Here is a 13887-nt window from a genome sequence, read left to right on the forward strand (position 1 = left end):
GTGTGTGTGTGTGTGTGTGTGTGTGTGTGTGTGTGTGTGTGTGGACAAGCACTCAAAAGACTAGCTTCAGGGAAAGAACACAGATCACACTGAACTAAGCCCATGGGCCTTCCAAGATTGCTGTGCCCAGTGGCCCCAAAGCAGGGATGCAAGGTTGTCCCCAGCAATGAAAACTTAAAGTCTTCTGTGTCCTAGCTTCTCTCCTTAGCCTTTTCTGCCTAGCACAGATGCAGATAAACCCTTTCTGTTCCTTTCAGCACCCTTTTCAAGGGGCCCCCTAGACTCAAAGATGTTTCCCACCTTTGGAAGGAAGAGCTCCTTTCTGGTGCTGAGCTCACCTTGTTAAAGTTTCAAAGATTTCTATAACCAAATTCATGACTCCCTGCCCACACCCATCATGGTTCTTATAATAGCCCCCTGAGATCAGCCTTTGCCTTTGTAAGCTGAAGAGTCCTTGTTTCTAGAGTCACTATCCTCAGGTATCAGTCAGTTCCCTACCTGCTAGGACTCTGGTTTTTTATTGTGCTCTGAGCATTTTCTAGTTCCATTAGTCTCCTTAGAGATGGGGCAACAGAGTTTGAGTTATGGATATACCACAGTTTTTTATAGAGAAAGAAGCAATGTTTTTTGATTTTTAAAAAAATCTTTCTCAATAATGCTCGACATTTTCTTAGCCTTTTTGAAAATAGCACATTAGGTTAGGTCAGTGACCATCCACTCTGTCAACATTTACAAACTTCCCTTCATCCTAATCTCTCCAACTTCTTTCCATCTTGTTGAGCTCTCTTCAGAAAACATTACCCTGGTGACCCTCTCCAGTTTTAGCTGCTCCTTCTCTCATGTTCCCACTGCACTGGGCTAGGAGGATTAGTTCTCACACTCTTAGCTCCTCACTGCCACTTTCAAACCTTCCTTCTTCCACCATTACTCAGAAAACTCTTCCTTTAAGGTTTATTCCATCTATATTACCGAGCCCAAATTCTTGTTGCTTTGATGTACCAGTCCTATCATAGGATCACTCTTTAAAGATGAGGCAGACCTAAATATGGTGTAGACACAGATTAAAAAAGCCAGTAATGGGAAAAGAGGGCATATGAGAAAGAGGAAATGATAGATGGTGATAACTCCTGGAGGAGGAGATGGCAAGAGAGAAAATCCCAAATTCTCAAAGAATTTGTACCTGACTCATTCAGTCTCTCTCTCTCTTTCTCTCTTTTTTTCTCTCTCTCTCATATCATAATAAAAGACTTTAATTCACTTTAACAAGCATTTTCAGAGTACCAACTATGTGCCAGAGAGGCAGAGTAGCATGCTAGATAAAGAGTTGGCCTTGGAACCAGGAAGAACTTACTCAAGGCCTTGCTTCGGACACATTCGATATACAATCCTAGGCAGGTCACTTAATCTCAGTTCTATAGGAACTTTCCAAGCCTATAAGTAACAGAGAAGGTTCCAGCCTTCTTGGATAAAAGAAGTGCCATCACTGGGAGTTGCCTGTACAGGGAATAAAAAATGCAAAAACAACAACTAGTTCTTGCCTGCAAGGTTCCTGCATTTTACTAGAAATTACCACATATACAAAACCAAATATAGTACAAAGAAAATTGAAGGGAGAGAAAAGACTAACAACTAGGAAAATGAGGAGGTGCCATGTAAGCTGAGCTTGGAAGAAAGCAGAGATGAGGAGGGAGTACCTTCCAACCTTTAGGATTCACATCTAGAACTATGTCAACTCTGTCATTGAATTCTAAAATGACTTGTCTGCAGTAATAAAATCTCTTTCTAGCCATCTCTCCTTCTAAACCTGTTCTTTGGCTTCCCCACAGTATCCAGCATTTAGTCCCTCTTATCCCTCCCTGTTCTCCCAGCCCATCATCCCCTGCTCTGCCCTGGTTTGGAGTTGCTGTTTGACCATTCTTTGTATCTCTAGCACATAGCTCAGTACCTAGCATCCAGGTGTTAGGTTAACTTGACTTGACCTTAGAGTTGACCAATTCAACTATGCTTTGTCTTCTCCCCTGGAGTTCCTTGCTCCTTTGTAATACTACTGTTCATTCCCTGCCAATCCCTAACCCTGCATCACTCCTACTGTCTGCCTTCTCCATTCATACTCCGGAGCTGCTGTCCACCACTGAAGGACACAATGTCAGCTCTGGGTCCTTTACTAATTACTTAGTCAGCAAGCATTTATTAAGCACCTACTGTGTACTTAATCTCATGTCATCTGAGATCTCACTGCTACACAGCCATCCCTGTATTTTGCCTTGATTGACTATCTTTTTTGAGGGTGTTCCAAACTTACTCTTCTCACTTTCAACCCCTAAAACCACTCCTACTCCCAGCAGATGCATTTGCCTCTTCCTTCTCTGAGAATACTGAGGCCATCTGTCATGATTTCCCACTTCTCCCCTACTCAATTCCTCAAAACTCCTCTACATTTTCACTCATTCTTGCCTTCTGTGATCTGGTCCTTGAGGAAGATAAGGTTCTTCTTATCAAGGCCAATTTTCTATCTGCCCTTCCCATATTTTTCTCCAGGATTTTTTACCTCATCCATCATTCCTTCTTTTTTATCTCCATCCTTCCCATTTATTTGCTTTTTCCTCAGTGCTTGCACCATACTTAGACCTGCCCTATCTTTTTAGAAATAAAACCCACCCTTAAACTTTTCATCCCTTCAAAATGATCATCCCATATCTCTTCTTCCTTTCACTGCCAAACTACTTGAGACAATTGTCTATACTTATTGACTTCACTTCTTTACAACCCTTTCACTTCTTTTTTTTTCCTGCTTTTTTTTGGAGGGGAGAAGGCAGGGCAATTGGGGTTAAGTGACTTGCCCAAGGTCACACAACTAGTAAGTGTTAAGTGTCTGAGGCTGGATTTGAATTCAGGTCCTCCTGACTCCAGGGCCAGTGCTCTATTCACTGTGCCATGTTTCATTTCTGGGCAGATGACTACCACATTTATATGTATTGCTCTAAGCTCTCTCCGTAGTCCAGGCCCATAGCACTGGCTGCCACTAGACATTTCCAGAGTATGCCTTAGGCATCTCTAAAACAGAACTCATCTTCCCCTAAAATCCATCCCTCCAGACTTCTATTGAAGGCTCTATCCTATTGTTATTCATCCAAGTTCATAAACTGAGTCCTGCTTGATTCTTCCCTTTCTATTCCCCATATCCAGTCATTTCCACTGCCATGACATCTCACAGCTGTTCTTTCTCCCCAGCCAGTCAAACAAGAATTTATCAAGCACCTCCTGTGTGCCATGAACTGTGCCGTACTAGAGATACAAAGAAAGGCGGGGGGGGGGGAGTGCCTGCCCTCCAGGAGTGCACATTCTAACAGGGGGAACATGTAAATAATATAGTAGAGATATGACTGCTGCCCTAGATCAGGCCTACATCACCTCAGCTAGATTATTATAACAGCCTCAGAGCTGTTTTCCCTTATTTACTCCCTCCCTTTTCTGACACATCTTTATCTGTTTGCTGAAATCTTCCTAAGGCTCAGTTTTTTTCTTTCAGTCCTTCCCTCAGAAACTTCATGCCTCCCCATTGCCTCTGAGATACAATACAAACTTCCAATCCTGGGTAGTGCCTACCTACCTTTCTAACCTCTGCATTTTATTAACTTGACATTCCAGCCAAATCAGGCTCCTCTCTCCTCCCCGAGCTCAGCATTCCTTTTAGCTGCCTCTGTGTCTCTGCACTTGCACAAGTTATCCAGAATGCTTGGACCCCAGACTCCTGAAATGAATACATTCTTTCCTCTTTGGTACCAATCAGAGTCATTGAGGCTCCCCTGGGTTGGTATCTCCTCTGTACCAGCCTAATTTCTCTTATCCCAGCTCCCCCAGGTGTTAATACTCCTTCCCTCTTCAACTACTTTTCATCATACTTATTTTTGTACATACAATATCATTCTAATAGAATGTAGGCTCCTGAAAGGCAAGAGACTGTTTCATGTGTCTTTTTATCTCCACGGCCTTATTCATTATAGACGCTTGAATGTTTGAATTAAATTGTTAAGAAACAGGCCACATGACTTGAATATACCTTTCCTGAATTCTGTGGATAGCCCCAAGGGTCTGAATGAACCCTTGGAGAAAAGAAGCTGATTTTTTCTGTGGCTGCCTGCAGCTTTGGATATCTTGATGGACTTTGACTGCATCTCAAGTACTGCCTTCTTTTGGGGCTACATTTTGAGAAGGATCATGACCAATTATAGAGCTTCAGAAGAAGGCAGCTGCATAGGGGAAGGTCTAGAAACTATACCACATGAGACAGAATTGAAAGAAGTGGGATCTTTAATCAAGAGAAGAGGAAGCCAAGGAAAAATGTAATAAAAACCCCCAGACCTCTTAAAGGTCATGTCATGTCAAAGAGGAAATGGGTTTGTTCTGTGCTGCTCCAGAAGGCAAAACCAGCATCAAAGGGTGGCTATTATAGCAAACAGCAGAATGCCTCCAGTAAGGATGAGCACCTGGTCACAGATCTCTGAGGTTGATCTTGTAGAAGAGGATCTAGTTTTGGAGGCATATTGACCTAAGTAACATTTAAATTCACTTTCATTTCTAAGACTGAATTGTCGGCATACTTTTCCCAACCTCTGGGCTGGAAAGAATAACTGCAATAAATGCCTCCTTGGGCTTTGGGTCCTGCTGCTTCCTCAGATGGGGATTGACTGATGAAGAGACAGAAGAATTGTGAACAGTCCTGCTGGGAGGGCCAGAGAGGTACAGGTGTCAGGAAAAACAAGAAAGGGAAAGGTGATAGTTTAACAGGGCTGATCTTTTCAGGATTTCCAGAAAGAGCCTGAAGTCTAGGCCCTCTGGAAATATAAGTGGATTGCAGGAAATAGGCAGCTCTTAGCCAAAGACAAGATGGAACAGATGTGACTAACTCCATCCCTTATAGCAGCAAGATCAAATTAATGGTCTTTCTTCAGACTGGAGTCTGATATGGGAGGCTGAACTCTTTCTTTCTTTCTCTTTCAGCCCAGTATCTTATCTGTACTATAACCAAACCTCTCCTCATTCCCCACCACATTCAGAATGATCAGGGTGACAGGTTATTATCTTACATACAGGAAGGAACAGAATTTCAAATGACCTTTCCACAGGAGAAGCAGAATGAAATTGGAAAGCACTTGTAGCAACTGAATAGAAAAGTCAGGCTGGAAGGGCTAGGTGTGCCCCCTAACACACAGACACACACACATACACACACACACACACACACACACACTCTTCAACCAGAAACTATCTTCTGATTTATAACTGATCCCATAGGAAAAGTACTCAGTAGGGTACAGGAGCCTCTCTGTCTGCTTTTACCATTGGATTCAATAGTTAGTGGGCTACTTATGGACCAGGAAGTGGACACCAAGATGATTGGTCACTCTCTTGGAAAAGAACCAGGGTCCAGCAGCTATCAGTGAAAAGTTTTCCAGCAATCAGATTTGTTCTCCTTGGCTGGAAGGTCAAGGATGTCAGAGTAATCATGTAGACTTGTACTAGTGATTCCTTGGAATTGGCAAGTCTCATTTCAGACTTGGGGAAATGGAGGCCAAAGAAAAGTGCCTGTTAACCAGGTTAAGACAAAATAGTTCATTGACATCCTCTGGTATCTTTCTGGTTCATGGTGATACATAAGTGTTCTTTTGTCCTAGTATTCTCTGGGCTAGGGAGCTTTGATGGGATAGGGCAATCAAGGAATTATTTTCTCTTTGTTACAAAGGGGGAAAATGAATTACGAGCTGCCCACAGGCCCACCCCATGAACTTCAATGTCAAAACTAGGAATTAACCCCAAGACTTCTGTTTCTATTCCTGTGATTCTGGGGGGCTAAAAGTCAAGGACACCTTAGCAGCTGCTGGGAAGGCAAGGGTGGACAGTGTTCTCATTTCAGAAGATAAATGGTGGGGTCAGGATGGAAGAACTCATTTTGTGGCAGAGGCTACTGCTAGAAAGAGGTGCTGCCTCTTTCTCCCCACTACCCACCAGGCCTAGAGGTGGCATATCTTTCCCCTTTGAGGAAAAGCTAGACTAGAATGGGGCTTAATTATGCCCCTTAATTACTGCACTTCAAGCATTTCCCTGACCCAGACCGATATCCCTAATGTAGCCTCAGTACAGAATCTTGCCTATTCAGCAAATGGGAAAACTGGAGGTTCTAGAAGGGCAGTGGCTTTGTGGCCATACCAGAGGCTCTGTGGTGAGGATCCAGAGCAATTCTCAGAGGTGGGAGGAGGTTTCTCCTCTAGCCATTAGGAACCATGATCTCCTAGAAATGGTCTCACATCTAATTGCTAATAACTAAGCATTTTTGTTAATCAGTTTTACTAGGGAAAAGAGATTTTAAATATTCTCTTTGGCCCTGCCAACCCCCCTTGTTGTCACATGCCTTAGAACGCAGCCTGATGCAGTGGAAAAGAGTGCTCACTGGCTCTGACCTCAGAGGCTGTGATTCAAGCCCAGTATGGACACTTTCCCCAGCCTCCCCAACTGTAAAATGAGGACCTCTGAGGATCCTTTCATCTCCAGGGCTATGACTCCATGCACTTATGCAGCTAGCATGCTCTGGCAATTTTACAGTTTGAAGGGACTCTTTTCCCTATCTGAGGTCATCTGGAAATGGGAATAAACTAGGGGTGCAACAGGTATTCCCAGGATCCAAAGGAAGAGGATACCACTTGGCTGGGGAACTGTCTTAGCTCTTTTTTAGAAATGCAGCTTGACGTGGAGAGATGGGGTGGTGGGGATCTCTTGGTCCAGTGTAGAAAGTGAGCACAGCAGGACCTCATCAGACATTTTCTTGCCATCAAGGGCTCAGAGGTGGTAGAACATAGACTACCCAGGCCTCCCAGGGCAAGCAGCGGCCATAGACCGAGAAGAGCAAGGCTAGATACAAATGTGGGCACTTTACCAGCATTTGAATGGTGGAAAAAGTCTGACTGGAGCCCCAGTCAATAAGGAATTGGCTTCAGGGACCTTCAAAGAATTGGTTCCCAATCTAGTTCTGATAATGAATTCACCCATGGTCCCCACCATGTACCCATGCTATAATGGACTCTAATTGGTTGTGGGCCATGGGGTCTAATTAAGTTAGTGGCAAATCCAAATAACCTCTGGGAACTGTATGATGTCCCTGATTTGTTCTGCTGTGGATTAATTCTTGTTTTTCCTTCTTTTGTTTTTTTCCTCTTCCCAAGGAAGCAAAAAAAAAGCCTTATTTATTATCATTTTCCCCACTGTTGGCATGGCAACACAGGCGTACGTTACTGAGCTTCAGGCGGCCCCACAACCACCACAGCCTCAACAAGCCCCTCCACAGGCTCAACCCCAGCCACCGCCACCACCAGCGGCCCCTCAGCCACCACCACCGCCACCACCGCCACCTGCCGCCTCCACCTCCCAGCCACAGTATGTTAGTGAACTGCAGAGCCCACAGCCCCAACCTGCCAGCCAGAAACAGTATGTGACTGAGATCCCAGCCCCCTCAGCACAGTCACAGCCCAGTGGCCAGCCTGCCCCAGCCCCGGCCCCTCAGCAGTTTATCGTGGTGACAGTCTCAGGTAAGTACAAGAAAGAAAGATCATGTCTCCTAGTCCTTACATGAGATGATTGTCCTTAGAGCATCTGTGAACATCCCACCTATGAAAACCCTTTGGCATTAAACACTAGTGTCTAGCATAACAAAAGTTTCAAGGTTCCACAGGTTAAATGTACCTGGTTCTAATGCTTCATAATCTGTGCTTTAGTTAGAAGGATTAGGGGCAGCTAGGTGGCACAGTGGATAGAGTGCTGGGCTTGGAATCTGAAAGACCTAGGTTCAAATCCTGTCTCAGATACGTATTGGCTGTGTGACTCTCAGCAAATCACTTAATCTCTCTGTGCCTCAGTTTTCTCACTTGTAAAATGAGGTTAATAATATCATCTTCCCAAAGTTGTTATGATGATCAAATGAAATAACATGTGAAGTGCTTTGCAAACCTTAAAGTGTTATATAAATGCTAGGGCTGCTATTTCTAATTTTATTGTTTTTGATCATTGTTTTTGTTTAGTTGTTATTAAGTAATCATAATAATAGTACCATTTGTAATAGACCTTCTGGTAGGGAGATAGTCTTGCCAGCAGACTGTGCCTACATAAAATGTAGAGTTTTACCACGCTGGAATAGGATCATGTATGAGCCTGGTGACACATTCCCTAGCTTTCATTGAAGGCTGGAGGACCTCTTCAAGGGACTGGCTGTCAGGTGATGATTTTTTTTAGCTGCAGCAACTCATAAAGCCTGCCTAAACAAGAGAAGGCTTAGGATGGGCATTATTGTTGTCCTCAAATGCTTGAAGAGTTCTTATTCAGAAGAGGGATTGTGTATGTCCTGCCCAGCTCCAAAAGACAGAACTCAGACCAGTGAATGGAAGCTACAAGGAGGCAGGTTTTGATTCTTTTGTGGGCAGACATTTTCTGATGATTAGAGCTTTACAGTGGAATGGAATGTGTCATTGCTTGAGGTGGAGGTTAGATAACCACTTGTCAGGGTTATTTTAAAAGGAATTTTTGCTTTGGGTAAGGGTCACACTAGTTAATTCCTGGTGATCCTCCCAACTCTAGGTGTCTGTGACAAAATGCATGCAGAAAGAGTGGAGCTCTTCAATCAGTCAAGGAATTAGCCACAGTGATGAAATTGTGGCTCCTCAAAGTATAATTACAAATAATAGTATTAATTTTCCTTTTATTATCCCTAAAAGAGATTGCTGATAGCATCAACACTTAGATATAAAGAATTCACTTGCCTTTATATGGAGAGAAGCTCCCATTTTCTAGGAGGTTCTGGAGCAGAGCTAGGAGACAGTCAGTGAGTCTATAGCCCTAAAAGTCTCTGACCCAGGCCTTGCTTTGACCCTCAGGCACTATAAGATTCCCAGAAAATATCTAAATTACATGACTTTAACAGACTCCCTTGTGTTTTTCTTCAAATACCATAATGATCACAGAATTATTCTCCACTCTACTCTTGTCCCCCAGTCCCAGGCAGCAGCATTATCACCCAAGGTACTTCAAGGCCAGTGAATCATTTGCAAGTCTCTTTGGTCACCAGGGGAACTAGTTTAGAGATTGGAATCAAAGGTCAGAATACAGATTTCTCTAGGGATTGGTGTTCTGACTAGGCATCTTGTACATTTGGGTAATGAATATGAGGGATATACAGGGGAGTTTCCCATGTTTGAAGTTCATCCACACAGATAAAGATGAACATCAGGAGAATCTTGTAAGACAGAGAGAGTGAGTCCCAGCCTGGAAGAAATTATTACTTAGGATGCAGACCTAGAGAATGATGTCTGCTTCATGGGATTTCATTCCTTTTGCCATCTATGTTAGCTTTGATTGGCTACCCCAAATTCAGGTCTTACCGAGTAGGGTGAGCTTGCCGTCCCGTTAATAGCCACTGAAGGTGTTACTTGAGCTTACCCCACCATAGGATGTTGTTATAAGCTCGATTTAGCCTCTGTAAAAACTGTTCCAGCCAACATTGTTATCATTGTCTAAGATGAGGGTCTAAATGGCATGCTTATTGTGTGTGCTAATGACTGTCAAATGAGAGGGGTAGTCAATACAGTAGATGGTTTGAACTGAGATTGTAGAGATAGGCTGAATCTAATAAGAGAGAAATCAATAGAGAGAAAGTCCTACATGTGGGTTTTTGTTTTGTTTTTTTTCTTTTCAAAAATGAACAACATAAGTGATCATGGAGACCATTAGAAAGTAGATATGGGGGGATGGGGGGGCGGCTAGGTGGCACAGTGAATAGAGTACCAACACTTACTAGCTGTGTGACCTTGGGCAAGTCACTTAACCCCAATTGCCCTGCATTCCCCCCTCCAAAAAGAAAAAAAAAGAAAGTAGATGTGGAGATCTTAGTGATTCTAAATTCCTTGTGAATCCACATTGTTTTAGCCAAAAGATACACTTGCAATGTGGGTGCATTAGCAGGCAGAGCAGAGTCCAAAAAGAGAAATCAGATGATGCTATTGTCCTTTTTCTTAGTCAGACCACATCTACATGCAGGGATGAATGGAATGAGAATAGGTCCAGAGGACAGTTACTGTAATGGTGAGAGCTTAACCATGCTGGTCAAGGGTTGGTTAGAGAAACTGAAGATGTTTGACCTAGAAAAGAGAATATTTAAGGGAATTCTGGGATTGCTGTCTTCATATATTTGCAGACTGAATGAAGGATCAGACTTACAACTAGGATTAATAGGGGGGAGCGGGATAGGGCATGAAAATTACAGAGGGACATTTCAACTCAGTCTCAGGAAAACTTAACAGTTGGAGCCACCTAGAGATGAAATAGATGCTTCAGTGTGTAATGAGGAAGGATGGATGGCCGTTTACTGGGTAATGTAGAGGAGGCTTCGATTGGGTTAAATGACCCACCAGCCTTTAGGATCTCTTTCAACTTTATCATTCGATGAAACTGGTGGAGCAAAGAAGTAGAGCAGATATGTTCACCTAAAACTACCTTTCCTTCAGTTCCTCTTTTTTTTTTCCTCCTAATTGTTTTCATTTTGTCAGTCTCATGGGTCTTCACTGGGACAAAATATCTATTTGCCAACCTTCTAAAGGAATGAAAGGGGCTTTGAAGTACATTGGTCCTAACTATGCAAGTTGTTCATCTAGGACAAAACATTTCCACAGGGGCACCCTCAGGTGCCTTACCACAGGAGACTGACTCAGGCTCAGGGACTGCCAGACCCTGTAGGTTAAGAACTGTCTAGGGTCTATTCCATGGCCAGAAGCAATTGGAAATTATCCAGCGATCAGAGCAGGGAAGAGAGGGGCCCCCCTGGCATTGGTCTCTGGAGTAAGACCCGAAACACCCATACAGGAGGCAAGTTGAGGGGAAAATGAAAAGCTGACTAGACTAACAACAGAATCCTGTCCCCAGCCAATCTGCCCTGGAGGTGACTTTAAAGATGATACTGGCAAAGATCAAATTACTCACAGTTGGGAACAATACTTTGAATTCATAAATCTCTGTCCGCAGAGGTAGCCGAACTTTTAAAAGAAATCTGAGCAGGAGGGAGGAAGGGTACTGTAGATGATAGTGGGCTCTGTGCCCAGAGAGGCTGGGTGCCCAGCTGAGGATAGGATGTACATTCTGGGTCCCATAGTTTCTCGGGAAAAAAGAAAGTAGCCCTTTGGTACCAACTTGTCAGTGCTAAGACTGCACTGAATGACGCTTTCTTCTCACTTTCACAAACTTTGATACAGAAAACTGTAGAGAAATAAGGCAGTGGACCAAGATGGCATGTCAGACAATTTGCATCTAATCTTTATTTCTTTTGTTTTGGGTTGTCTTGGAAATCTGTTTCTGTATGGGGGGAAAGTTTGAATGTCCTTGCTAGGATCACAAGAGATTGTATGGGGTGGTCATGGTATCTAGAAAGTTCTTATTTGTAGGAAATTTTTCTTTACATTTAACTGAAATCTACCTCTCTGTAAAGCACAGCATCCCCTTATTCCACCCCCACCTCCCCACCAAAATCTCCAGTTTGTTGGAGAATGTCCCTTATCTGTTTTCCATGGTGTTTCTCAGAGTGGAAGGGCAGGTGGCCTTATGGGTATTTCTGAGTCCTACAGGTGTCTTATGTGCCTATTTCCCCAGACACCTGGTCTTTTTTTACGCTCTATCTCTGTGTGAGCTGCATCAAAAATTAGCCCCCCACAGATAGAAAACATGGGCTTAAAAAGCAATGGCCTAGGGCTCAAGACATATTGGATATCAGGGGCTCACCTGGCTTCTGTGAAAGCTACACACACACTTAGGCTGGGAGCCAGGAGGCTGCCCAGGTCCTGTGAGCAATGGGAATTTTAATTAGAAACCAAGAACAGCTACATTTCCAGGAACCTTTTTCTCCCTCCAAACCAACTCCTCAGTAGGAGTATCAGATCCAGACAGCATCACAGAGTCTGCATTGAACTATATGGCCCAGAGTCAAGCCCTGATTTCTGGACTAGCATAACACTATATATACCCCAGCAAAGGAAGCAAGGGCCCTCAGCATCCTGCCCCCTGTCTATAAAGGATCCTTTTCCCTAAGAAAGTCAGACTTTAATTGGAAATCTAATTGACCTTCCCTCACTGAAAGAGTCACTCCTTATATTCAGATAAGGCACCTGAAGTCCAGCTGGCTTGGGACCCCACAGCATATCCACAGAAAAGCTGAAGACCACTGATCATGTGAGAGGGAAGTCAGTGTAATCCACCATGTTGACACCAACCACTCTGGCTATTAACTTCAAGACTTGAGGGCTCCTGGGAGAAGTCCTTTCTCACAAATCTGTATACACATCCATCCATACACAGCTATAGACAGACCTACCCAGAGAGATAAGTGTGCATAGAGGAGGACATAGCCACGGACTTAGAGTCTCAGAAGTAGAGTGGGTCTCGGAATCATTTAGTCCACCCAATAGCTGAGGGGACAAAGGATCTTCCAGTTACAGGGAACTCATTACTTCCTAAGGCAAAATATTCTACTTTTGAACAGCTGTAATCACTAGTTCAGTCTTCCTTTTGATCTGACTAGATTCAAGAGACCGTTCCTTGCTCTTGACCCCTGAGGCCAAGCGGGATAAGTCTGATCCCTCTTCCGTAGGACAGCCCTGCAACATAGGGGAGTTGGAGCACAGATGTGAATGCCCATAGAGAAAGATGTACCTGAGGAGGGGATGGTGAGTCAGGAGGCTGAGGAGAAATACCTGCCTACTCCCACCCACCTCCATGATTCGAGCAAAGGCAATCAGACTATCCATCCATAGTCATGCACCATCAGGACACAGGAGGATGCAGTCACATAGCCATGGTCACAGATGCACACACACACACGTGCACACACACGCAGGCATCCTTGCAAGCACAGATCCACAGATGCCACTGGGGTACATGCACATGTGTACGAAGCAAAAAGCCTGAAGTTATCACAAAGCTTACTTACCAGGTGCTGGCTTCTCATGGGGTTCTTAGTACTACTAGAAAACCAACCAAACCAATTAGAGCCTCAGCCCAGGCCTGGCAGCAGTGAATGTTCCTCTTCCTGTGCTTTGCCTCAAGTAGAAACACTGAGGACTTGTGAGAAAAAAATGACAGTTGCTGTTAACTTTGGGTAGTGCCCAGGGCTCCCTCTTGGACTTCTTCAGGCAGCAGCCAGAGATGCCACTCGCCCAGCATGAACCGTGAGACAGGAGGCTTGACAATGAGCCGAGCCAAAGCTCCCTCCCTCTTGGTGCCTCCATTCCCAAAGCTCAGTGTTTCCTTTGGCTGGGGACACGGCGTCCCAGCTCAGGTTACCACATGCCTAGGTGTGTTGGGAGCATCACATGCACAGTGCTTTCTCAGGTTGCTCCCAGCCTTACCAGTTGGGCTGGAGTCATTAAATGCCTCTTCCCTTGAGGCCCCACAAGGATGCCAAGGGAGGCCCAAATAAAATCCACGAGAAAGCAGTTAAGGTAAATCCGGAAATTGGTGACTCTGTAGGCTATCCTGAGTACTGTGGCTGCCAGAATTATTCAGGAAGCATTGCCTGTCATCATCATCCCTTGAGGACCATCCTCCTTCTCCAATACTGAGCAGCAGTGGGGTTTGACTGCTGTCTTTCTAATCAGATCATCATGCAAACTATCTTGGTATCAAGACTGTACCTAGGGGCGGCTAGGTGGTGCAGTGAGTAAAGCGCCGGCCCTGGAGTTGGGAGGACCTGAGTTCGGTTCCAGTCTGAGACACAACACCCACACAAAAATACTAGCCCTGTAACCTTGGGCAAGTTACTTAACCCCAATTGCCCTCCAAAAGACAAAAAAAAAAAAAAAAAAA

At 44.3% G+C, this 13887-nt stretch overlaps 2 protein-coding genes across 8 annotated transcripts in view; one reads left to right on the forward strand and one right to left on the reverse strand.

The window, feature by feature from the left end:
* Positions 1-13862, reverse strand: part of RLN3 (relaxin 3) — a 34610-nt gene extending 20748 nt beyond the window's left edge. For all 3 annotated transcript variants that reach the window (XR_011167387.1, XR_011167391.1, XR_011167388.1), the window contains exon 1: positions 13013-13862. The gene's annotated coding sequence lies outside the window, so the exon portion shown is untranslated. The remainder of the gene's footprint in view (positions 1-13012) is intronic.
* RFX1 (regulatory factor X1) overlaps positions 1-13887 on the forward strand; it is a 35750-nt gene that overhangs the window by 5300 nt on the left and 16563 nt on the right. For 4 of the 5 annotated variants that reach the window (XM_069082935.1, XM_069082934.1, XM_069082931.1 and 1 more), the window contains one exon: positions 7218-7580. In XM_069082935.1, the coding sequence (XP_068939036.1) occupies positions 7218-7580 (363 nt within the window). Of the gene's footprint in view, positions 1-1500; positions 7581-13887 lie in introns of those variants that run through there. The other variant, XM_069082932.1, reaches the window with a different exon arrangement.

This window comes from Petaurus breviceps, unplaced genomic scaffold (genome assembly GCF_028583685.1).
Source record: "Petaurus breviceps papuanus isolate PSGF00001 unplaced genomic scaffold, PetGlider_PUasm1.0 172, whole genome shotgun sequence".
Classification (NCBI taxonomy): domain Eukaryota; kingdom Metazoa; phylum Chordata; class Mammalia; order Diprotodontia; family Petauridae; genus Petaurus; species Petaurus breviceps.